The sequence below is a fragment of the Odocoileus virginianus genome, chromosome 1, assembly GCF_023699985.2.
Source record: "Odocoileus virginianus isolate 20LAN1187 ecotype Illinois chromosome 1, Ovbor_1.2, whole genome shotgun sequence".
Taxonomy (NCBI): domain Eukaryota; kingdom Metazoa; phylum Chordata; class Mammalia; order Artiodactyla; family Cervidae; genus Odocoileus; species Odocoileus virginianus.
Window position 1 is genome coordinate 6,373,260 of NC_069674.1, and position 26,843 is coordinate 6,400,102.

Consider the following 26,843-nt stretch of genomic DNA (forward strand, 5'->3'; position numbering starts at 1 on the left):
TCAGAGACTGCAGGAGTAGAAAACACAGTTTTCTTCAAATAAAGCAAATACCAGTTCGGGTAGCTTTCCTGGAGAGGAGCTGAGATCTCACCAGTTCTGCAAGAGAAGGTGAGACTGGCCAAGACGAGAGCAATGGAGCTTGTGAGAGGGCTGCGGGAGCGGGCAGAGGGCAGAGGAATAGATGGGGGCTGGCGTGGGAGTGGAAAGGTTGTAGGAGGGGAAGCTGAGGGATTTATTCATGTGATGTCCACACATCTCATATTTAACAGGACAGGCCTTTTTCATGCTTATAAAAGTTTTAGTTGTTCTCAATATTCTCTATGATATAATGTTAGGTATAAGAGTCCAGATATAAAATCATTAATATGTTACCACTGGAAAAACAAGACACACAAAAAAAGGAAAGATTTTCACGTAAAATAGCCTCTAATTTGGGGTGGAACTATATGTAATTTTTATTCTCTTCACAAACTGGTCTCTATGTTACTTTCAACAATGTGCCCATATTTTAGTGATGAACATTTATCACAAAATGTAGACAAAAGGTTAATGTTTTTAGAACATTTAATACTGTAATAATTTTTTTTTGATGGCACAACACACAAAATTCTCCCCTGGTGCAAGAGTGCACAAACTCCCTACCTTCCATGGGTCATACACAGCCTGCCACCTGTTTCAGTGTAACACGGTTATCTAATCCATTTACTAGTTTACTGTGATCTGAGGTTGCCTTTGTGTTCCAACCAGGGCTGAGTGGCTGTGACTGCAAAAGTCTAACTGCTGGTCCTTTTCAAATTTGCCAACTTCTGTTTAAGAGTAATAAGTGCAACTCTAATAAATGATTTATACTAAGTGATAATCAACTTCTTTTTCTTGAAAACATGTCCAGTTTCACATGCATATTCTGGAAGCAAATGTAACTCAAAAGCAACAGGGCAAGCTACAGCTCATCCTTAATTTGTACCACATACACATTTACATTCAGAGCCAGACCTTGGTCCTTGGTAAACTGATGATTTATTTATTACAGAAAAACGTTTCAAGGATTAAGAATTTATGCAAAACACTAAGTACTTTCCGTTTAGACATTAGACAAAGAAAAAGCTGCAGATATTTTTCTGTCTCCTCTCTCCAACCTCCCACTTTTTGCTATGTATTATTTTTACCTTTTCCAGGTATGGAATATTAACATTCTATTGTGAAACCACCAGTGCTACTGTTTCTATGTTGATTACAGAAAATTGTGAAGCTAGCCTGACCCCCTTCCACAGCTCATCATTTGCGTTTTTCTTGGATAACTTAAGAATTTCTTCTTTGTGCTTGGAATGTGATATGTTATATCAAATGAGAATTCAATACTGAATATTCTGTATCAAGTTTCCCAGGAATGAAATGAGCTCTTTTTTCTAGAGGGTTAGATTTTAGTTTGGGATAATTTTCCCATTTCAGAGAAGTTATTAGATTATGCTTCCGGGGTTGTATTTATTGATTTGTTTACTCCAGCAACACCAGTCCTTTTTAAGTAGAATTTATGGTCTGTTCTACTCATGTTTTAGTTTTTCTCTAACTGTTGTATCTTCTAGTCTTTCAGATTTGTATCTGCTGTGTTTGTTATTAAGCTTTTCCTATTAATAAGACATTTACTTTTGACTTATATGTTTTCTGGCCCCTTTGCTTCTAACTCTTTGATGGATCCTACAATGATAATACCTTTTGTCTTCACTTTCTTTCTTCAAGTTTGCAGTTTCTTCTCATTCTTTGTTCTACCATCTCCTCTTGGAACTTTGTGTTTTTGAGTTTGTGTTCTTATTATAATGTTTCATAGTCTAAAACACTTATGGAAGTGTTCCCTACTTTTGGTTATGACCTCTGTGATTTGGTTCCATTTTATGTTTCATATACATGTATGTGTAGAGAGATGCATATGTACATGTGTGTAGATGAACACACACATTTTGCTTAACTTCTTCCTTTTTCATTTTTTTGAGTGGTTTTTGCCCAATTGATGCTTTGGGATTTTTTTTTTCCTCATCATGATAACTTTCTGTTTTCTGTTAGCCAAGAAGTTCATCAGAGGGTTTCCTTACTTACAGAAAAACCCAAACAAACTTCTTTGCCAACCCAATATTACATAGTATTGTGATCTGTTTGTCTCACAGACCTATGGGTTTATAGCCATTCCTATAACTACTACATAAACCATCATGGTTTTCAAATTTTAAATTTTATTTTATTATGGTAAGAATACTTAAGATGAGATCTAACCCCAAAACAGTCTGGAGGTGCCTCAAAAACTTAAAATTAGAAGTACTATATGATACAACAATTCCGCTCCTGGACATTTATCCAGAAAATTGAAACCAGGATCTTGAAGAAATATTAGCACTTCCATGTTCATTGCAGCACTATTCCAAGTGGTGGCTTGGAATACTAGCCAAGTACTAGCCAATAGTAGCCAAGAGGTGGAAAAAACCTGAACATCCATTGACAGATGAGTGGATTAAAAAGTGGTATTGACAGGTGGTGGAATATTATTCAGCCTTAAAAAAGAGGAAAATCATGCCATTATGAGACAATATGGATGAAATGTGAGAACATTATTCTTTAGTTGAATAAACCAGTCACAGAAATACAAATACTGTTTGATTCCACTTATATACAAAATAGGCAAAGTCACAGAATCAGTGAATGGAATGGTGGTTGGCAGAGGCTGGGGGATGGGCAATGTACTGTACACTTCCTCTTTTGTTACGAAGGGCCGACCTTGTCTTAACAGTGAACTTTATAGCCAGTGTCTATTGTGATAATGTTACCTAGAAACCTGTTGTTTTCCTTTAAGACATGTTAGTGACCCCACAGCAGACCTTCAGAACTGGAAGACAACTTAAACAACATTCCATTAAACCTATTCTAACACCCTTTACACTGAACAGTAACCAAATTCCAGAGAACAAGTGACTCTCCAAGGCTCAGAGAGGTTGACGAGAAAGGATTAGAACCATCCCTACTGACTTCGTGTTTCGATTCACCCAACACTTCACAAGAAATGCTGTAACCCTCAAGGCACATGGTATGGGGTGCAGGAGGGGTGGTTATAGGGAGCAGATGAGCTACTCTGAAGAAAGAATATAACCTGTAACTGCAGCTGGATTAGTAAACTACAATGTGTTCTAATCTATTGTTCAGTTAGGTTTCAGACCACAGTTTTCTTATATCAATATTTCAATGCATTTAGCAGGACTGCCTGCTTATTGAGTAGCTGCCATTCCCTAGAGATCTTTGTAGAAATCATTCTACAAAAGCCTCATGACAAGCCTGCAAGATTGCTTTTATTGTCCCTTTTCACTGAAGAGGGAACTGAACGTTGGGGAGCTGAAGGAATTTTCTAGAAGTGGTGGATCTGGGCTCACGATGTAAGTCACTTCTTTCTGAGGCACTTGGTTTTTTCACTTTACAGTCTTTCTTTCAGCTGGGGGTCCTTGACGTCTTAAAACCACTGGAGAAACTTTTTTTTAATGATTTTTTCCCCGACTATGCCTCCCATCTTTGGCTTCCCGATATTGGGCAGAGACTAAAAAAGATCTGTGAAGTCTGAAACCATCCTCCTTGCCTTCCCTAATTGCAGGCTTGCTACTCATTCACCAATTTGGAAAGAGAGTGAACTATTTTCCCCTCATCTACCTCTGACCTGGTATAAACTACAGAATGGATGGGGCTGAGAAGGAACCTAGGAGAGGCTGTAGTGTGTAGTGGTTAAGAATGAGCACGGTGGAGAAGGCAATGGCAACCCACTCCAGTACTCTTGCCTGGAGAATCCAATGGATGGAGGAGCCTGATGGGCTGCAGTCCATGGGGTCCCTAGGAGCTGGACACGACCTGAGTGACTTCACTTTCCCTTTTCACTTTCATTCATTGGAGAAGGAAATGGCAACCTACTCCAGTGTTCTTGCCTGGAGAATCCCAGGGATGGCAGAGCCTGGTGGGCTGCCGTCTATGGGGTTGCACAGAGTCGGATACGACTAAAGCAACTTGGCAGTAGCAGCATCTTATGAGGTTGTATTGGACAAGGGCATGTGTATCTCAGAATGGGAGCAGAAAGTCACCTATTTTGCAGGGATTTTATGAGACCTGAAGATTAAGGAACTTTCACTGCTATTCTTACCAGTTTCATGTCTGTTAATGTTTTGTGATCCTCAAAGGCCCAATGTCAGTGAATGCAAAAAATCAGGGTAAGGAGAGACATGTCCATGCCTTGGGGTATATTGTTCTTCACTTGCTTCTCACCTATCCTGTCCGTCTTTCCCTCCTGAATTCCAGGACACTGAGCACTGTTCTGGAGTTTCAGGAGGGGACTTATGCTGTCAGAAAGGAGGACAACATGGGCCCCCTGCAAGTGGACAGTCAGGGCATGATGGTTTAACTCCAGACACCCAGAAGGGGTCAGGTCCAGATTTGGTTAACTATATATCCACACTAGAGACTCTTATTTTAACAAAACCAAATGAAATTAACTCAGGAGTTATGACCCAATCTTTCCATGAGGCAATCAAAGGAGATCCTATATCAATAAACACTGCCCCTGTCAAAAAAAAAAAAAAAGAAAAGAATGAGCATGGTAGTCAGATGTACTTTGAATTGCGTCATTGTTTGGCCTAATACGATGATCTTGGGCATGTTTCTCAGTATTTGAACCACAGTTTCCTTGCTTATAACATCAGAATAATAGTACCTTCATTCTAGAGTATTTATAAGGAACAAATATTCCTATGAAAAATGCATATCAGAGAGTCTGGAATATAATATATATTAATAGGAGTTACAAAGGCATACATACATCTTAAATCTTTTACTAAAGAACATTTCAGGCATTTACAAAGGAATAGTATAGAAACCCCCATATATCCATCATCAAGCTTTGACAGTTATCAACTTCTGACCATTCATGTTTCATGTTTATTTCAACATACTTCCCATCCCAACCCTGGGTTACTTTGAGGCAAATAATAGACATTGTATCATTTTACCTGTAAATATTTTAGGATGTATACCTAAAACAAAAAGGTTAAAAAATATAACTACAAATTCAAAGGTAGTATAAATTTTTTATTTTGTCAACTATCCTTTCATTATATTTCATGGATTATCTCATGATTTATTTACAGTTTAGTTTGTTTGAGTCAGGATGCAAATAAAAGCCGAATAAGATAACCCCAGGTCACTTTATGTATTTCCTGCCTCAGACTTTGAATCAGTCATTTCTTCAACCAGTCATTTTGGCTTGGTTTTTTCATCAGTAACTGGTCCTGAAGACTATAATCTGGACTGGTCTAACTAGAACATCAAAGGTATTCTTCTTTCCTGTTATATTACTTTTAATTGCAAGCATTTATTTTTGGTTTTCTCTTAGGATTTCTTGTCTCTGCCTACATGGCCCATCTGCTCTTACATTAGAGCCCTAGAATATTCATCTTAGTTGTTTTGAATTCTTGGTCTAATCATTCCAAGATCCCTCTGTGGACAAAGAAATCTTGCCTGCTATCTCAATAAGCAATGAATGTTGCCCACCACCAGGTCATCAGCATTGCAGCCTCTGATAGTGTGCCCTGAGGGGAATTCAGAATGGAAGAAAGAGGATACTGGGCCTAGATAGCTAACATGCATATCAAAGGAGTGGTTTCAATGAGCCCAAACTATTGCATCTTCCCATATGTACTAAAGCACTACAGTCATTAACTTGAGTGTCTGGTTTTTTGTGTGATGAGAAGTGATCTTTTGATGTTTGACCATGCATTTTATTTTCTTTTGTTTTGTTTTCAAAAAGACTCATATTATCCTGTCTCCTCCACTACCTCTTTGGAACAGTTCCTCAGAGTCATCTGAGAGAGTGTCTCCCAAGCTATAGTCCTCAGTAATTCCTCAAAAGCAACATTTTTCTCAACTTTTAGGTTGTACATTTTTGTTCAGTCGATGCCTGCCATGTCTGGTTCTAATGCTTGCTCTGTCTTTTCAAATTATTATTATTATTATTTTTTGCTCTTTAGTATGTCTGTTCATTTTCTCATCAGCTGGACATGATGTACTGGGTAAACAGAACTGCTGCTGTAAAGAAGACTTTAGTAATGTGGTGACGGGGTTGGGGAGGGGACATAGTCTATTGTCATATGAGCACATCTCTGTTCTAGTGAGCCTTTGCCTCTGGACTGTGAGCTTCACAAGTGTTTTTCTCCCCCACCCCAGGTGGGATAGGAGAGATCAAGTGGACTGGAAGTGAGTATTTCCCTTTTCCTATGTGAACAACTTAGAGCTGACTGTAGTTGTATATTTTTCTTCCTCCAAGTGAGTTCATTTCAGTTCCATTCAGTCGATCAGTTGTGTCCGACTCCTTGCAACCCCATGGGCTGCAACACGCCAGGCTTCCCTGTCCGTCACCAACTCCCAGAGATTATGCAAACTCATGTCCATTGAGTCGATGATGCCATCCAGCCATCTCATCCTCTGTCATCCCCTTCTCCCCCGGCCTTCAATCTTTCCCAGCATCAGGGTCTTTACAAATGAGTCAGTTCTTTGAATCAGGTGGCCAAAGTATTGGAGTTTCAGCTTCAACATCAGTCCTTCCAATGTTAGGATGGACTGGTTGTATTTCCTTGCTGTCCAAGGGACTCTCGAGAGTCTTCTCCAACACCACAGTTCAAAAGCATCAACTCTTCAGTGCTCAGCCTTCTTTATGGTTCAACTCTCACATCCACACATGACTACTGGAAAAACCATAGCCTTGACTGGACAGAACATTTTTGGCAAAGTAATGCTTCTGCTTCAATATGCCGTCTAGGTTGATCATAACTTTTCTTCCAAGGAGTTAGTGTCTTTTAATTTCATGACTGCAGTCACCATCTACAGTAATTTTGGAGCCCCCAAAAATAAAGTCACTCACTGTTTCCACTGTTTCCCCATGTACTTCCCATGAAGTGATGGAACCACATGCCATGATCTTAGTTTTCTGATTGTTGAGTTTTAAGTCAACTTTTTCACTTTCTTCTTTCACTTTTATCAAGAGGCTCTTTAGTTCTTCTTCACTTTCTGCCATAGGGTGGTATCATCTCCATACCTGAGGTTATTGATATTTCTCCCGGCAACCTTGATTCCAGCCTGTGTTCCATCCAGCCCAGCGTTTCTCATTATGTTTTCTGCATAGAAGTTAAATGAGCAGGGTGACAATATACAGCCCTGACGTACTCCTTTCCCAATTTGGAACCAGTCTGTTGTTTCATGCCCAGTTTTAACTGTTGCTTCCTGACCTGCATACAGATATCTCAAGAGGTGGGTCAGGTGGTCTGGTATTCCCATCTTTTTCAGAATTTTCCACAGTGTTGTGATCCACACAGTCAAAGGCTTTGGCATAGTCAATAAGGCAGAAATAGATGTTTTTCTGGAACTCTCTTGCTTTTTCCATAATCCAACGGATGTTGACAATTTGGTCTCTGGTTCCTTTGCCTTTTCTAAATCCAGCTTGAACATCTGGAAGTCCGTGCTTCACATACTGTTGAAGCCTGGCTTGAAGAATTTTGAGCATTACTTTACTAGCACGTGAGATGAATGCAATTGTGGGATAGTTTGAACATTTTTTGGCACTGCCTTTCTTTGAGATTGGAATGAAAACTGACATTTTCCAGTCTTGTAGCCACTGCTGAGTTTTCCAAATCTGCTGGCATATTGAGTGCAACACTTTCTCAACATCATCTTTCAGGATTTGAAATAGCTCAACTGGAATTCCATCAGCTCCACTAGCTTTGCTCATAGTGATGCTTCCTAAGGCCCACTTGACTTCGCATTCCAGGATGTCTGGCTCTAGGTGAGTGATCATACCATTGTGATTATCTGGGTCATGAAGATCTTTTTTGTACAGTTCTTCTGTGTATTCTAGCCACCTTTTCTTAATATCTTCTGCTTCTGTTAGGCCCCTACCATTTCTGTCCTTTATTGAGCCCATTTTTGCATGAAATATTCCCTTGGCATCTCTAATTTCCTTGAAGAGATCTCTAGTCTTTCCCATTCTATTGTTTTCCTCTATTCCTTTGCACTGATCACTGAAGAATGCTTTCTTATCTCTCTTTGCTATTCTTTGGAACTCTGCATTCAAATGGGTATATATTTCCTTTCCTCCTTTGCTTTTCACTTTTCTTTTCACAGCTATTTGTAAGGCCTCCTCAGACAGCCATTTTGCTTTTTTGAATTTCTTTTTCTTGGGGATGGTCTTGATCCCTGTCTCCTATACGATGTCACAAACCTCCATCCATAGTTCACCAGGCACTCTGTCTATCAGATCTAATTCCTTGAATCTATTTGTCACTTCCACTGTATAATCACAAGGGATTTGATTTAGGTCATACCTGAATGGTCTAGTGGTTTTCTCCACTTTCTTCAATTTAAGTCTGAGTTTGGCAATAAGGAGTTCATGATCTGAGCCACAGTCAGCTCCTGGTCTTGTTTTTGCTGACTGTATAGAGCTTCTCCATCTTTGGCTGCATATAAGCAGAATATAAGCAATCTGATTTTTGGTATTGACCATCTGGTGATGTCCATGTGTAGAGTCTTCTCTTGTGTTATTGGAAGAGGGTGTTTGCTATGACCAGTGTGTTCTTTTGGCAAAACTTTACTAGCCTTTGCCCTGCTTCATTCTATACTCCAAAGCCAAATTTGCCTGTTACTCCAGGTGTTTCTTGACTTCCTACTTTTGCATTCCAGTCCCCTATAGTGAAAAGGACATCTTTTCTGGGTGTTAGTGCTAGAAGGTCTTGTAGGTCTTCATAGAACCTTTCAACTTCAGCTTCTTCTGCATTACTGGTTGGGGCATAGACTTGGATTACTGTGATATTGAATGGTTTGCCTGGGAAATGAATAGAATTGTGTCGTTTTTGAGATTGCACCCAAGTACTGCATTTCAGACTCTTTTGTTAAGTATAAGGGCTATTCCATTTCTTCTAAGGGATTCCTGCCCACAGTAATAGATATAATGGTCATCTGAGTTAAATTCATCTATTCTGGTGGCTCAGATATTAAAGCATCTGCCTACAATGTGGGAGACCCAGGTTGAATCCCTGTGTTGGGAAGATCTCCTGGAGAAGGAAATGGAAATCCACTCCAGTATTCTTGCCTGGAAAACCCCATGGATGGAGGAGCCTCATAGGCTATAGTCTGCATGGTTGCAAAGAGTCAGACAGGACTGAGCGGCTTCAATTTCACTTTCTTTCAGTCCATTTTAGTTCACTGATTCCTAAAATGTCAACGTTCACTCTTGCCATCTCCTGTTTGACCACTTCCAATTTGCCTTGATTCATGTACATAACATTCCAGATTCCTATGCAATATTGCTCTTTACAGCATCAGACTTTGCTTCTACCAGCAATCACATTCACAACTGGGTATTGTTTTTGCTTTGGCTCCATCTCTTCATTCTTTCTGGAGTTGTTTCTTCAAATCTCCAATAGCATATTTGGGACCTACCAACCTGGGAGGTCATCTTTCAGTGTCCTATCTTTTCACCTTTTCATACTGTTCATGGGGTTCTTAAGGCAAGAATACTGAAGTGGTTTGCCATTCCCTTCTCCAGTGGACCACGTTTTGTCAGAACTCTCCACCATGACCCATCCGTCTTGGGCGGCCCTACATGGCATGGTTCATAGTTTCATTGAGTTAGACAAGGCTGTGGTCCACGTGATCAGATTAGTTATTTTTCTGTGATTGCTGTTTTCATTCTGTCTGCCCTCTGATGGAGAAGGATAAGAGGCTTATGGAAGCTTCCTGATGGGATAGACTGACTATGGGGGTGGGAACTGGCTCTTGTTCTGATGGGCAGGGCCATGCTCAATAAATCTTTAATCCAATTTTCTGTTGATGGGTGGAGCTGTGTTCCCTCCCTGCTATTTACCTTGAGCCAAACTATGGTGGAGGTAATAAAGATAATGGCGACCTCCTTTTAAAAGATCCCAGGCATGTACTGCTACACTCACTGCCCCCAACCTTGCAGCAGGCCAACACTGACCCATGCCTCAGCTAGAGACTCCTGGACACTCCCAGGCAAGTCTTGGTCAGTCTCTTGTGGGGTCACTGCCCCTTTCTCCTGGGCCCTGGTGCATACAAGTTTCTGTTTGTATCCTCCAAGAGTTTATTTCTCAGTCCTGTGTAGGTTCTGGCAGCTCTGTGGTGTGGTTAGTGGTGAGTTAGGCTCTGATAAAACACCAGCAGGTCAGACTCTGGCTAACTGCTTTCTTCTGAAGGCAGGCCTTTTGAGAAGAACAAGATACCCTGCCCCATATCAAACTGGTTTCTTTTCCCCTCCCCTGCAGGAAGCACCAGGGAATTTTTTGGATATGTACTATCAGAAGCTGGTGGGGCTTCCAGAATTAAAACACATAGAAGTGCAGTGTCGCTCTATGAATGGGTCATCCTGACTGTCAAGCAATTGGTCAATCACAGCCTAGGTTTTCCTGTCCCAGCATAGTGTCCATGGTAAGTCAGTCCCTGCTCAGCTAAGCCATGACTCCCTGTATTCGCCTGTCTGTTCTCCAGTCTAGGGGGCAGCACTTTGCCCTGTGTCCTTAAAGGAATCTGTTAAGGATTTAAGAAGTGTTGATTTTTCAGTCTGTTCAGCTTTTGACTTATTCTTTGGATGGAGTAGTGACTTCCAAGATCCTGACCTGTAACTGGAAATTGGAGGTCAAATTTGTCAATTGGATTCCATATTCCAGCTGTGCTTTCAGTAAGTTAAAAAGTTTTCCTCACTCTCAGGTTTTGAAAGAATTTGTTTTTTTTCTTCCAGTAGTACATAGTTTAATTTTTTAACAAATATCTGATGCATTTGGCATGTTTCTTTGGTTGACACACGGGATGAATCCACTTTTATATGCTTTAAAATGATTATTCAATTACAATGTCCATCTTCTCTCCACTGATATAGGATATTGCCCTTATTATATACTAAATTTTCCTAGGCAAATGAGTGTTTTTCTAGATTTTCTGTTTTCTTCCACTCATTTTTCTATTTGCATGCCATAACTCTAAGGGGTTTTTCCATATTATTTACATCCTGGCTTCCCTCTTTGTTCTTTTTCTTACTCTCATTCCTATAATTACTTCTTCTCTTTGCATTGACAGATTTCTCAAATACCATGGCAAAGTGAGGTGGAGATGGTTTTAGTTTTAGTAATGAAGTATTTCCCCATTAAGTAAGTAGGTGATTAGAGAAATTGATAAGAAAGTACATGTCAATTCATATTTTATAGAATGTTTTTACCATGAATGACTATTGATAGATCATATTAATGATTTTCCTCTTATTGAATCTTCTCCCTCGCTCTAGTTTTCTAGAGTAAATGCCACTTGGTAAAGATTGAACCCTTTTTAAAATGTCAGATTCTGCTAATATTTCATTAGGATTTTGAACTGAAATTCATAAGTGAGATATATAAGTAGGTTTTTTTTGTACAGACTTTGTCAGCTTTGCAACTCAAAGTTACATTTACTTTTTCGAATTTGAAGGTTTCCCTTATTTCCTTATATTCTGGGATAACTTAGGTAAAAGTGGGATTCTCTGATTGATGAGGGTTTAACAGAATTCTCCTGTGAAACCATATGGGACTGATGCTGTTTCATGTGGGGCTCTTCAACCACAAGACCCTTTGACTGTATGGGTCTCAAAAAAAATGTCAAAAATTCTTAAAAAGATGGGAGTACTAGATCACCTTACTTGTCTCCTGAGAAACCTGTATGCAACTCAAGAAGCAACAGAACTGGACATGGAACAACTGACTGGTTCAAAATTGGGGAAGTAGTACAAGGCTAAATATTGTCACCCTTTTTGTTTAACTTACACACAGAGTACATCATGAGAAATGCTGGGTTGGATGAATCATTAGCTGGAATCAAGATTGCTGGGAGAAATATCAATAACCTCAGATATAAAGAATATCCCACTCTAATGGCAGAAGTTGAAGAGGAACTAAAGAGCCTCTTGATGAGGGTGAAAGTGGAGAGTGAAAAGTTGGTTTGAAAGTCAGCATTCAAAATACTAAGATCATGGCATCTGGTCCCATCACTTCCTGGCAAATAGAAGGGGGAAAAGTGGAAGCACTGACAGATTTTCTTTTCTTGGGCTCCAAAATCACTGCAGTGACTGCAATTATGAAATTAAAAGACACTAGCTCCTTAGAAGGAAAGCTATGACAAATTTAGATAGAATATTAAAAAATAGAGACATTACTTGCCAACAAAAGCCCATATAGTCAAAGCTATGGTTTTTCCAATAGTCAGATACAAATGTGAGAGTCGGGCCATAGAGAAGGCTGACCACTGAAGAATTAATGCTTTCAAATTGTGGTGCTGGAAAAGACTCTTGAATCCCTTGGGCAACAAGGAGATCAAACCAGTCAGTCTTAAAGAAAATCAACCCTGGATATTCATTGGAAGTACTGATGCTGAAGCTGAAGCTCCAATACTTTGGCCACCTGATGTTGAAGAGCCAATTCATTGGAAAAGACCCTGGTGCTGGGAAAGATTGAACAAAATGAGAAGGGACCGATGGAGGATGAGATGATTAGATAGCATCACTGACTCAGTGGACATGAATTTGAGCAAACTCCAGGAGATAGTGGAGGATAGAGGAGCATGGCATGCTACAGTCCACGGGGTTGCAAAGAGTTGGACATGACTTGGTGATTGAGCAACAACAATTTTATCTACTTTATCATTTCTTCTATGATCACTTCATGGTTTACTTCAATTTTATGTCTCTAATGAGGTCAATATTTATAATCTCTCATTACCTACAAAATATGTACACTGTTTAAAATTTAGATATTATTGGATCTATTTTTTCAACTGATGAAGGATTATTGTCTAAAATACCAAGCCAGATGGCCATCAATCGCACTTCAAACACTTTTTGTTACTATATAACATAAGCAGTCATTGTTTGCAAACACTAGTGTATGTTTTAGAACAAGAATACCAAATTTATCTTCCTTTCTCTGTGAAGTATGAGAAAATAGGATTACTTTAGCTCTATGTGGCATACACAAACTTCAGGACAGTTTTCACATGTCTCACCAAATGGTAGTTTTTCTGTGTGTTGAGAGTCACTGTAGGGGACTGTTAAGCTCTCTCCTCCATCCACGCTTTCTTTCCCTTGGTATCCAGATTGTTAGTGCTTTTAATAAACAACTTTTCATAGAATAGGAGGTTAACTGCTTCACCAGCATTCCTTGAGCAAAACTGAACCTGCTCTGGAACAAAATGTATAGGATTTTGTTGCTTGAAAATGAAAATAGTTAAAAAACAAATATTTTAAAATGGAAAGCACTGCTTTCATCACAGCAAGACAAGAAAGGGATGCAATAGGAACTAGAATGATAAGTAGAAGATATCAGGGAGGGAATCCTATACAACTTCACCCAGCTTAGATGACTTGGAAAGATGCATATATTCTGGACAGTAAGAAATAAGGAAGGGTTGAGAATGGTTTCAACTTTAACTAAATACATTTTTTTCTTTTCTTTGTAAACCATAGTTGACTTGCCTACACTCCACAGCCTCTGATGTGAACATGGCTGGTACCAAGGACAATGCTCTGAGGATCATGCTGGTTGGGACTATGGGAAGTGGAAAAAGTGTGACTGCAAACACCATTCTCGGGGAACAAATATTCGACTCTAAGATTGCTGCCCAATTTGTTACCAAAAGTTGTCAGGAAGCATCCCAGAAATGGAAAGGGAGAGACCTTCTCATTATTGATACCCCAGGGCTCTTCAACACAAAGGAGAGCCAGAAAGCCATCTTAAATGAAATAAAAGAATATCTCTTTACCTCTCACTGCGGACTCCACGCCATCATCTTGGTCATACAGCTGGACTGCGACACACAGGAAGAGCAGCAAACTGTGGCGTTGATCAAGAATCTGTTTGGGGAAGCAGCCATGAAGTACATGATCATCTTGTTCACTCACCAAGAGGAACTGGAGGACAAGAGCCTGAGGGACTATGTAAGGGAGGCAGGAAAGCTACAAAGCCTCATCAAGGAGTGTGGAGACCGATACTGTGTCTTCAGTAACAGGACAGACCAGGCTGAGAAGGACGCTCAGGTGCAGGAGCTGGTGGACCTGATAGACAAGATGGTGCAGAACAACCGAGGGGCTTACTTTCCCAACGCTGCACACAAGGGCACAGAGGTAAGAAAGAAAGAGGAGGAAGTCTTGAAGAAAATCTACCCTGATCACGTAGAAATACAGATTCTAAGAGTGGGAGAAGAGTGTGCTCAAGAATGCAAGAAGAGTATGCAGGGAAAAGTGAGAAAAATTCAATTAGTAAAGATGGACTATGAAGAAAAGCTAAGAATTGTTGGGGAGGAGGTCCAAATAATGTCTTCAGTCATGTATTTGAGGAAATTAGGAAGTTTCCTTCAAAAACGTTTCATTTCTAGCTGTATATAATTTAATTTTTTAACAAAAATCTGATGCATTTGGCATATTTCTCAGGTTGATGTGAGAAATAAATCCAATTTTATACTTTTTAAAAGGATTATTTTAAATAAGTTATTTCAATGCTTTCATTATATTGTCCATCTGTTCTTCACTGGTATGGGATGTTGACTTTATTATATACTAAATTTTCCTAAACAAATGAGAGTTCTCTAAATTTTCTGTTTTTTCCATTGGTCTCTCTATCTGTGTGCCAATACTCTAAGGGGTTTTACCATATTATTTATATTTTGACCTCCCCTTTTGGTTTTTTTTCCAATTCTCATTCCTATAATTCCATTCCTATAACAAATATACTCTCTTTGATTTTAGGGGCTTCCCTGATAGTTCAGATGGTAAAGAATTCGCCTGCAATTCAGGAGACCCAGTTTGATTCCTGGATTTGGAAGATCCTCTGGAGAAGGGATAGGCTATCCACTCCAGTATTCTTGGACTTCCCTGTGGCTCAGCTGGTGAATAATACACCTGCAGTGCAGGAGACCTGGGTTCAATCCCTGGATTGGGGAGATTCCCTGGAGAAGGGAAAGGCTACCCACTTCAGTATTCTGGCCTGGAGAATTTCATGGACTGAATAGTCCATGGGGTCACAAAGAGTCGGACACCACTGAGCAATTTTCACTTTCATAAGATATAAAAATGATTAAGTCCCCAAATAATAAGAGTCAGACACAACTGAGTGAGTTTCACTCGCATTCACAGTGTTCTCAAATACCATAGGAAAGTTCAGTGGAGATGCTTTTAGTTTTAGTTCAAAGTATTTCCCATTAAGTAAGTTGCTGGCTCTCAGGATGAGTAGAGAAATAGATAAGAAAGTATGTGCCAATTCATGTTTTATAGAATGTTTTTACCATGAATGGCTACTGATGGATTATATTAATGATGTTCCTTTTATTGAACCTGGCCCATGCTCTAGTTTTCTAGAGTAAATTCCACTTGATCACAATTAAACCCTTTTTCAAATGTTGTCATGTTGGTCCTTTATTGGCCCGGAACCTGGTGGTCCGGAGTTGACAATGAGAGAGTGAAAGAAGGAAAAAGGCTAATATTCCCTGGGTTACGCACCTGGCTTTCGTGCTCCAGGGAATCAGCTAGAAATAGAGAGAGAGAAAGAGAGAGAAAGAAAGAAAGAAAGAAAGACATGGGTACCCAAGCTCTGATGGAGCAAATGTGCTTTATTGAATTCTGTAAGAGTATATATACCAGTAGCTTCTTTAGATAAAGATCAAGAGACCAGACTTTACAAGTTTACTGAGGAAGCAAGGAGCAATTGAGGCCTTAAGGCCAAGAGGCAATCCATATGAAAAGAGGGTTATAAATAGTTACTTTTCACTGTATGGAAAAACTAACAAAGGAAATGCCTGGATTCCTCAGCCCAGGGAAAGGCATGCCTCTCCTCTTAATTCCTGAATATTCAGGAATTAATAAGGACCAGAGGATTCCTGACAGATCCAAAACAGCACACAGGAAGCCTCCTGTTAAATGCTTCTGACATTGTCACATTCTGTTTTTGCTATTATTTTATTAGAATTTTCTGTTGGTATTCATAGGACTTCCCAAGTAGCACAGTGATAAAGAATCCACCTGCCAATGAAGCAGAGGCAACAGACTCAGTTTCAGTCCCTGGGTTGGGAAGATCCCCTGAAGTAGGAAATAACAACTTGCTCCAGGATTCTTGCATGGAGAATTCCATGGGCAGAAGTGCCCGGTGGGTCCATGGGATAGCAAATAGTCCGATATGGCTAAGCAATTGAACAAAATAACAACATTTGTATTCATAAACAAGATTCATAAGTAGCTTTCTTTTTTGGTACGATCTTTGTCAGCTTGGCACCTCAAAGTTACGTTTACTTCTTAGAAAGAATTTGAAGGTTTAACTTCCCTATATTATGGATAATTTAAGTAAAATAGGGATTCTCTGATCACTGAAAGTTTAATGGAATTCTCCTGTGAAAATGTCTGGGACTTATGCCATTTGGGGGAGCTCTTCACTACTTTTTCCTACTGTTCTTCAGTACTTTTCATACAGTTCAACATGAACAGTATGCAAAGGCAAAAATTAGGACACTGAAAGATGAACTTCACAGGTCAGTAGGTGCCCAATATGCTACTGGAGATCAGTGGAGAAATAACTCCAGAAAGAATGAAAAGACAGAGCCAAAGCAAAAACAACACCCAGTTGTGGATGTGACTGGGGATGGAAGTAAAGTCCTATGCTGTAAAGAGCAATATTGCATAGGAACCTGGAATGTTAGGTCCATGAATCAAGGCAAATTGGAAGTGGTCAAACAGGAGATGGCAAGAGTGAACACTGACATTTTAGGAATCAGTGAACTAAAATGAACTGGAATTGGTGAATTTAACTCAGATGACCATTATATCTACTACTGTGGCTGAGAATCCCTTAGAAGAAATGGAGTAGCCCTCACAGTCAACCAAAGAGTCTGAAATGCAGTACTTGTGTGCATTTTCAAAAACTACAGAATGATCTCTGTTCGTTTCCAGGGCAAACCATTCAATATCACAGTAATCCAAGTCTATGCCCCAACCAGTAACACTGCAGAAGCTAAAGCTGAATGGTTCTATGAAGACCTATAAGACCTTCTAGAACTAACACCCAAAAAAGATGTCCTTTTCATTATAGGCGACTGGAATGCAAAAGTAGGAAGTCAAGAAACACCTGGAGTAACAGGCAAATTTTGCCTTGGAGTACAAAATGAAGCAGGTCAAAAGCTAACAGACTTTTGCCAAGAGAACATACTGGTCATGGCAAACACTCTCTTCCAACAACACAAGAGATGTCTCTGCAAATGGACATTACCAGATGGTCAATACTGAAATCAGATTGATTGTATTCTTTGCAGCCAAAGATAGAGAAGCTCTATACAGTCAGCAAAAACAAGACTGGGAGCTCACTGTGGCCCAGATCATGAACTCCTTATTGCCAAATTCAGACTTAAATTGAAGAAACTAGGGAAAACCACTAGACCATTCAGGTATGACCTAAATCAAATAACTTCTGATTAAACAGTGGAACTGACAAATAGATTCAAGGAATTAGATCTGATAGACAGAGTGCCTGAAGAACAATGGATGGAGGTTCGTGACATGGTACAGGAGGCAGTGATCAAGACCATCCCCAAGAAAAAGAAATGCAAAAAGGCAAAATGGTTGTTTGAGGAGGCCTTAAAATAGCTCAGAGAAGAAGAGAAATGAAAGGCAAAGGAGAAAAGGAAAGACATGCCCATTTGAATGCAGAGTTCCAAAGAATAGCAAGGAGTGAGAAGAAGGCCTTCCTCACTGATGAATGCAAAGAAACAGAGGAAAACAACTGAATGGGAATGACTAGAGATCTCTTCAAGAAAATTAGAGATACCAAGGGAAACTTTTGTGCAAAGATGGACACAGTAAAGGACAGAAATGGTATGGATCTAAGAGAAGCAGAAGATATTAAGAAGAGGTGGCAAGAATACACAGAACTATATAAAAAAAAGATCTTCATGACCCAGATAATAATGACGGTGTGATCACCCATCTAGAGTCAGACATCCTGGAATGTGAAGTCAAGTGGGCCTTAGAAAACATCACTATGAGCAAAGTTAGTGGAGGTGATGGAATTCCAGTTGAGCTATTTCAAATCCTAAAAGATGATGCTGTAAAAGCGTTGAACTCAATATGTCAGGAAATTTCGAAAGCTCAACAGTGGCTACAGGACTGGAAAATGTCAGTTTTCATTCCAATTCCAAAGAAAGGCAGTGCCAAAGAATATTCAAACTACCGCACAATTGCACTCATCTCACATGCCAGTAAAGTAATGCTCAAAATTCTCCAAGTAAGGCTTCAACAACATGTGAACTGTGAATTCCAGATGTTCAAGCTGGATTTCAAAAAAGCAGAGGAACCAGAGATCAAATTGCCAACATCCGTTGTGTCACAGAAAAAGCAAGAGAATTCCAGAAAATCATCTATTTCTGCCTTATTGACTATGCCAAAGCCTTTGACTGTGTGGATCACAACAAACTATGGAAAATTCTGAAAGGGATGGGAATTCGAGATGACATGACATGCCTCCTGAGAAATCTGTATGCAGGCCAAGAAGCAACAGTTAGAACTGGACATGGAACAACAGACTGGTTCCAAATCAGAAAGGAGTACGTCAAGGCTGTATATTGTCACCCTGCTTATTTAACTTCTATGCAGAGTACATCATGCAAAATGCTGGGCCTGATGAAGCACAAGCTGGAATTAAGATTGTTGGGAAAAATATCAATAATCTCAGATATGCAGATGACACCACCCTTACAGCAGAAAGCAAAGAAAAACTAAAGAGCTTCTTGATGAAAGTGAAAGAGGAGAGTGAAACAGTTGACTTAAAGCTCAAGATTCAGAAAACTAAGATCATGGCATCTGGTCCCATCACTTCATGGCAAATAGATGGGGAAACAATGGAAACAGTGAGAGACTATTTTTTTAGGCTCCAAAATCATTGCAGATGGTGACTGCAGCCATAAAATTAAAAGACACTTGCTCCTTGGAAGAAAAGCTATGACCAACCTAGACAGCACATTAAAAAGGGAGACATTACTTTGTCAACAAAGATCCATCCAGTCAAGGCTATGATTTTTCCAGTAGTCATGTATGGATGTGAGAGTTGGACTATAAAGAAAGCTGAGCACCAAAGAATTGATGCTTTTGAACTGTGGTGTTGGAGAAGACTCTTGAGAGTCTCTTGGACTGCAAGGAGATCCAACCAGTCAATCATAATGGAGATCAGTCTTGGGTGTTCATTGGAAGGACTGATGTTGAAGCTGAAACTCCAATACTTTGGCCACCTGATGTGAAGAGCTGACTCATTTGAAAAGACCCTGATGCTGGGAGAGATTGAAGATGGGAGAAGGACATGACAGATGATGAGATGGTTGGATGACATCACCGACTCAATGGACATGAGTTTGAACAAACTCTGGGTGTTGATGATGGACAGGGATGCCTGGCATCCTGCAGTCTGTGGGGTCGCAAAGAATCAGACATAACTGAGTGACTGAACTGAACTGAACTTCACTCCTTTCTCTATAATTTCTTCCATTACCATTGGTTTCCTTCAATTTTATGTCTCTAATGAGGTCAATATTGATAAGCTTTCTTTACCTACAATGGAAAGTGTTAGTCTCTCAGTCGTGTCTGATTCTTTGCAACCCCATGGACTGTAGCCCTCCGTCTAGCTCTTTCATGGAGTTCTCCATGTAAGAATACTTGAGTGGGTAGCCATTCCCTTCTCCTGGGAATCTTCCTGAACCAGGGATCAAACCTGGATCTCCCAAATTGCAGGCAGATTCTTTCCCACCTGAGCCACCAGGGGAGCCGCTTACTTACAGTAGATGTGCATAATTTAACATTTAGACATTAGTGGATCTATTTTCTTAGCTGATGCAGTATTAGTGTCTAAAATATTGATGGTCAGATGACCATCAAACCCACTTCCAACACTATGTTACTATACATTGTAAGCAACCAATTATTGTTTGTAAATATTCAAGTATTTCTAGAACAAAGATATCAAATTCATCTTCCTTTCTCTATGCAGTTTGAAAGAATAAGATTAATTTAGCTCTGTGTGGCATGCACGAATTTCAGGACAGTTTTCACATGTCTCACCAAATGATAGTTTCCCTTCAAGTTGAGAGTCCCCATAGGGGACTATTGAGCTGTCTTCTCCATCCATGCTTCCTTTCCATTTGTGTCCAGATTGTTAGAGCTTTTTAATGAGCACTCATTCATAGGATAGAATGCTAACTGCTTGCACCAAGATTCCTCAGATTTGGTATCTTAAATAAACTTGGGCCTCTTCTAGAACAAAATGTATGTTTCTTTGTTAAATGGGGGGAAAAAACAGTAAACATACAAATAACAGAAGACATCAACCCAGATTTTAAAATACAGATGTTGCTTTCATCACAGTAACACAAGAGGGGAATGGTAAGGGAAAGAGAATAATAAGTAGAAGATATTTTGTTGTTCAGTCACCAACTTGTATCCAGCTCTTCCCGACCCCATGGACTGCATCACACCAGGCTTCCCTGTCCTTCACTATCTCCCAGAGTTTGCTCAAACTCATGTCCATTGTATTGCTGATGCCATCTAACCATCTTGGCCTCTGTCACCCTCTTCCCCGCCTGCCTTCAATCTTTCCCAGCATCAGTGTCTTTTCCAGTGAGTCAGCTCTTCTCATCAGGTGGCCATAGTATTGGAGATTCAGGTTCAGCATCAATTCAGTTCAGTCGCTCAGTCCTGCCTTCAATCTTTCCCAGCATCAGGGTCTTTTCCAATGAGTCAGTTCTTCGCATCAGGTGGCCACATTATTGGAGCTTCATCTTTAGCATCAGTCCTTCCAGTGAATATTCAGGACTAATTTCCTTTAGGATAGACTGGTTGGATCTCCTTGCAGTCCAAGGGACTCTCAAGAGTCTTCTCCAACACCACAGTTCAAAAGCATCAATTCTTTGGTGCTCAGCTTTTTTTATAGTCCAACTCTCACATCCATACATGACTGCTGGAAAATCCATAGCTTGACTAGATGGACCTTTGTTGGTAAAGTAATGTCTCTGCTTTTTAATATGCTGTCTAGGTTGGTCATAACTTTTCTTCCAAGGAGCTAGTGTCTTTTAATTTCAGGGCTGCAGTCAAAGAGTATTCCAAAGAGTACTCCTAGGAGTATTCACGGTTGATATCCTCTAGAATTGACTGGTTGGATCTCCTTGCAGTCCAAGGGACTCTCAAAAGTCTCCTCCAGCACCACAGTTCAAAAGCATCATTTCTTCAGTGTTCTGCTTTCTTTACTGTCCTGCTCCCACATCCATGCATGACTACTGGAAAAACCATAACCTTAACTGTATGGACTTTTGTTGCCAAAGTGAGGTCTTTGCTTTTAAACACACTGTCTAGGTTTGCCATAGCTTTCCTGCCAAGAAGCAAACGTCTTCTAATTTCATGACTATAGTCACTGTCTGCAGTGATTTTAGAGCCCAAGAAGAGCCCACCTTTTCCCCTTCTATTTTCCATGAAGCTATAGGACCAGATACCATGATCTTAATTTTTTAATATTGAGTTTTAAGCCAACGTTTCTCTCTCCTCTCTCACCCTCATCAAGAGGCTCTTTAGTTTCTCTTCAACTTCTGCCATTAGAGTGGTACCATATGCATAAGTAGAAGATATCTGGGAAGAAACCCCACAAGAAATACAACTTCACCTGGCTTAGAAGACTTGGAATGATTTATAGATTCAGGAGAGTAAGACATAAGGAAGGGTTCGGTATGGTTTCAACTTTGACTAAACACATTTTTTTTTCTTTTCTTTGTAAACCACAGCTGACTTGCCCACATTCCACAGCTGATGCCCAGGACAACACTCTGAGGATCGTGCTGGTCGGGAAGACGGGAAGTGGGAAAAGTGCGACTGCAAACACCATCCTCGGGGAACAAGTATTCAACTCAAGGATTGCTCCAGCAGCTGTTACCAAAACTTGCCAGAATGCATCCCGGAAATGGAAGGGGAGAGAGCTTCTCGTTGTTGACACCCCAGGGCTCTTTGACACCGAGAGAACCCAGGACAAAACCTGCAAGGAAATCAGCCGATGTGTCCTCGCCTCCTGTCCTGGGCCTCACGCCATCGTCTTGGTCCTGAGGCTGGGCCGCTACACAGAGGAAGAGCAGCAAACCGTGGCGTTGGTCAAGACTCTGTTTGGGAAAGCAGCCATGAAGTATATGATCATCTTATTCACTCACAGAGATGAACTGGGGGACCAGAGCCTGAGCGACTTTTTGAAGCATGCAGATGTAAACCTACGCAGCCTCCTCCAGGAGTGTGGAGACCGCCACTATGCCATCAGTAACAGTGGAAACACAGAGCAGGCTGAGAAGGAAGCTCAGGTGCAGGAGCTGGTGGAGCTGATAGACAAGATGGTGCAGAACAACCGAGGGGCTTACTTTCCCAACGCTGCACACAAGGGCACAGAGGTAAGAAAGAAAGAGGAGGAAGTCTTGAAGAAAATCTACCCTGATCACTTAGAAATAGATTCTAAGAGTGAGAGAGGAGCGTGCTCAAGAATGCAAGAAGAGTATGCAGGGAAAAGTGAGAAAAATTCAATTAGTAAAGATGGACTATGAAGAAAAGCTAAGAAATGTTAGGGAGGAGGTCCAAATAATGTCTTCAGTCATATATTTGAGGAAATTATGAAGTTTCATTTAAAAACATTTCATTTCTAGCAGTATATAATTTAATTTTTTAACAAAAATCTGATGCATTTGGCATATTTCTCAGGTTGATGTGAGGAATAAATCCAATTTTATACTTTTTAAAATGATTAAGTTATTGCAATGCTTCTCATTACATTGTCTATCTGTTATTCACTGGGGTGAAATGTTGGGTTTGTTACACACTAAATTTCCCTAAACTAATGAGTGTTTGTCTAGATTTTCTATTTTTTCCTTTGGTTTTTCTATTTGTGTGCCAATATTCTAAGGGATTTTCCATATTATTTATATTCTGGCCCCCTCTTTTGTTCTTTTTCTAATTCTCAATACTGGAATTACATTCCTATAACAAATATATTCTTCTCTTTGTATTGACAGATTTCTCAAATATCATGTGAAAGTTAGGTGGAGATAGTTTTAGTTTTACAGACAAAGTATTTCCCCATTAAGTAATTTGCTGCCTCTCAAGAGGAGTAGAGAGATAAGAAAGTATGTATCAATTCATATTTTTATAGAACATTTTTTACAATGAATGGCTATTGAAGGATTATATTAATGATATCCCTCTCATTGAACCTCCCCCCCTGCCACTCTAGTTTTCTGGAGTAAATCCCACTTAGTCAGAATTGAACCCTTTTCCAAATGTTGTCAGATACTATTTTTGCTAATATTTTATTAGGATTTTCTGTTGGTATTCATAGAGCTTCCAAGGTAGCGCAGTGGTAAAGAATCTGCCTACCAATGCAGGAGATGCAAGAGACTCCATTTTGGTCCCTGGGTTGGGAAGATCTCCAACTAAATTTTGGAGTAGGAAATAGCAACCTGCTCCAGTATTCTTGTCTGGAGAACTCCATGAGCTAGGTGCCTGGTGGGCTACAGTCCATGAGGTAGCAAATAATCAGATACAACTAGGCCACTGAGTACAATCACAACATTGGTATTCATAAATGAGATTCATAAGAGATTCTTTTTTGGTACAATCTGTCAGTTTTGCAGCTCAAAGTTACATTTACTTCTTAGAAAGGATTTGAAGGTTTACCTTTTCCCCTTATATTCTGAAATAATTTAAGTAAAATTGGGATTCTCTGGTCACCGAGAGTTTAATAGAATTCTCCTGTGAAACTGTCTGGGACTTACGCCGTTTTGTGGGGAGCCCTTCCACTACTTTCTCTATAATTTCTTCCATTACCACTGGTTTCCTTCAATTTTATGTTTTTCATGAGGTCAATATTAATAAGCTTTTCCTTTGTGTTGGAGTCCCCATAGGGGACTGTTGTGCTCTCTCTTCCATCCACCCTTTCTTTCCATTTGTGTGCAGATTGTTAGTGCTTTTTAATGAACAGTCTTTCATAGGATAAGATGCTAACTTCTTCCCCCAGGATTCCTCAGATTTGGTATCTTAAACAAAACTGGACTTCCTCCAGAACAAAATGTATAGTATTTTGTGGTTGTTTAGTTGCTAAGTCATGTCCAATTCTTTGCAACCCCATGGACTGCAGCCCACCAGGCTCCTGTGTCCTTGAGATTTTCCAGGCAAGGATACTGGAGTGGGTTGCCATTTCCATCTCCATTTTAGACATAAAAAAACAGTGGAAAAAAAAAAAAAAAGATAAAAGCAGACTTTAAATGGAAATCGCTGTTTTTATCACAGCAACACAAGAAAGGGATGCAATGGGAACCAGAATAATAGGTGGAAGATATTGGGGAGGGAATCCTACAAGAAATACAGCTTTGCCCGGTTTAGAAAACTTGGAGTGATTTATAGATTCAGGAGAGTAAAAAAGGGTTGGGAATGGCTTCAACTTTATCTAAATATATTTTTTTTTCTTTTCCTCGTAAACCATAGCTGACTTGCCCACACTCTATAGCTAATGCCCAGTACAAAACTCTGAGGATCGTGCTGGTCGGGAAGACCGGAAGTGGGAAAAGTGCGACTGCAAACACTATCCTCGGGGAAAAAGTATTCGAGTCTGAGATTGCTGCCCAAGCTGTTACCAAAACTTGTCAGACAGCATCCCGGGAATGGAAGGGGAGAGAGCTTCTCGTTGTTGACACCCCAGGGCTCTTCGACACCAAGGAGAGCCTGAACACCACCTGCAAGGAAATCTGCCGATGTGTCCTCGCCTCCTGTCCTGGGCCTCACGCCATCGTCTTGGTCCTGAGGCTGGGCCGCTACACACAGGAAGAGCAGCAAACTGTGGCATTAATCAAAGCTTTGTTTGGGGAAGCAGCCATGAAGTATGTGATCATCTTGTTCACTTGCAAAGAGGAGCTGGAGGATCAGAGCCTAAGAGACTTTTTGGAGAGTGCGGGTGTAAACTTACGAAGCCTCATCCAGGAGTGTGGAGACCGTTACTGTGCCTTCGGTAACAGCAGGCACACACACCAGGCTGAGAAGGAAGCTCAGGTGCAGGAGCTGGTGGAACTGATAGAGAACATGCTGCAGGACAACCGAGGGGCTTACTTTTCTGATGACATATACAAGAACACGGAGGGAAGACTGAGGAGGCGGGAAGAAGTCTTGAAGAAAATCTATGATGATCAATTAAAAACAGATATCCAAAAAGTGGAAATGGAGAGTGCTCAGGAATGCAAGAAGATGATACAGGAAAAAGAGAGATTAATTAAGTTACTAAAGATGAAATACGAAGAAAAACTAAGACACGCTAGGGAGGAGGCCCAAAACAATATCTTTGATGGAAATATGAATTTTCCTTCAAGAATATTTCATTGGTTTAAGAAGTAACTATTTTCTCACAGCTTACTATGGTTAGCAAAGCATCTTTCCAGCTCACTCCCTACCCTCTCCATGTCTGCCTCCCCACCAACAGACATCAGCTAATTTAAGAAATTACAAAATTGCCAAGTTTGAGTGCTAGCTCATTAGACATGGTAAAGACGCAAATGAAAGGAATTTCAAGGCTGAAATGCATCCTGCGTTGAGCATTAGCACTACCTGTGAAACACATTACACAGGCCCCTTGTGAACACTGTGTAACTGTCAGCAAAGCTTCCAGTCCCCCAAGCAGCATTGTTCTCTGGTCTGTGAGAGATGAGATAATAATCCTTTGTTGTTTTTAGCCACTAAACTTTGGGGTAATTTGTTACACAGATGTAGATAACTAGTACAAGATGCATGTTAATACATATATATATAATATTTCTTTAAATACTGGCCTCTTGCTGCTGGGGAAGGGAACTTCAGATTCTGGGAATCAGGGGTGGAAGGAAACTTACTTTTTACTATAAATTCTTTGATCTATTTCAGCATATTGTTTATTCAACAAATGAACAAAGAGATAAATAATAACATTTGTAATATTCTCCAACAAACAATAATTCCAAAGGGTCATTTAAAAAACAATTGTCTTATTTGTCTCTGCTTTCCTTTTCTAGGGCTGGCTTAAAGTTTTTCTGCCTATAAATTCAGATTGCTCTGTGCCAGAATGTTCCGTTTCCCCCAGCAGATCCACCGTCTTCCCTTTTTGGCCCTTTGGCCCTGCCAGGGACCACACCCTGGGGTGCAATGTTCTCTGACTCTCTCTCAGACACCACCAGTGAGGAGGCCAACAGAGGATCCATGGGAGCCAGAGAATTAGATGCGGACATCTGTCTTCTGGATCCCTCTCTGCCCAGTCCTATCTGACCAGCTGTCACCTCCAACCAAAGGTCCAGCCACAGGCCCTGGGGGCTCTCAGGTCTGACCAGTAAAGTACACCTGTGTAGGAGTTCTGTCCTACCTGTAGTGTGTCTAAAACGAAACTTTTGACTGTTTCCAGAGATCACAGTTTGACCCAAGAATGAATTTTAATTTTCAAAAATGCCCAATCTGGTGATTAGGGTAAATGGTAAAGTTGTAAGAGGTAGTCACAAAATAAAGAGACTAATTCTCTTTTAGGATCCTTAAGTCTAAAGTCAATGCTTCTGGAAAGGTTTCACTTGTGTTGTGAGATGTGGAAAGAGGGTTAGAATACGTGCCTTAGCTTGAAGGGGGGTGAATTTGAGTGATGGCAATAATTTGACAAAACAAAACAAAGCTTTGTTAAAATAAAGTAATTGTTGAGAATGTA

General features: G+C 40.2%; 1 protein-coding gene across 9 annotated transcripts; it reads left to right on the forward strand.

Annotated features, from left to right (window-relative positions):
- On the forward strand, positions 1-26,843 carry LOC110151713 (GTPase IMAP family member 7-like). Of its 9 annotated transcripts, none has more exons than XM_070456492.1 (6): positions 22-108; positions 7,745-7,849; positions 10,344-10,506; positions 13,562-14,218; positions 21,889-22,536; positions 24,620-26,843. In XM_070456492.1, the coding sequence occupies exons 3-6, from the start codon at positions 10,435-10,437 to the stop codon at positions 25,517-25,519; spliced, it is 2,277 nt and encodes a 758-aa protein (XP_070312593.1). In that variant the 5' UTR covers positions 22-108; positions 7,745-7,849; positions 10,344-10,434; the 3' UTR covers positions 25,520-26,843. The 9 variants fall into 9 exon arrangements, with proteins under 9 accessions (XP_020770792.2, XP_070312633.1, XP_070312593.1 ...); XM_070456629.1 differs by lacking the exon at positions 10,344-10,506 and adding an exon at positions 11,874-12,793; XM_070456532.1 differs by lacking the exon at positions 7,745-7,849 and having other exon boundaries at positions 16-108.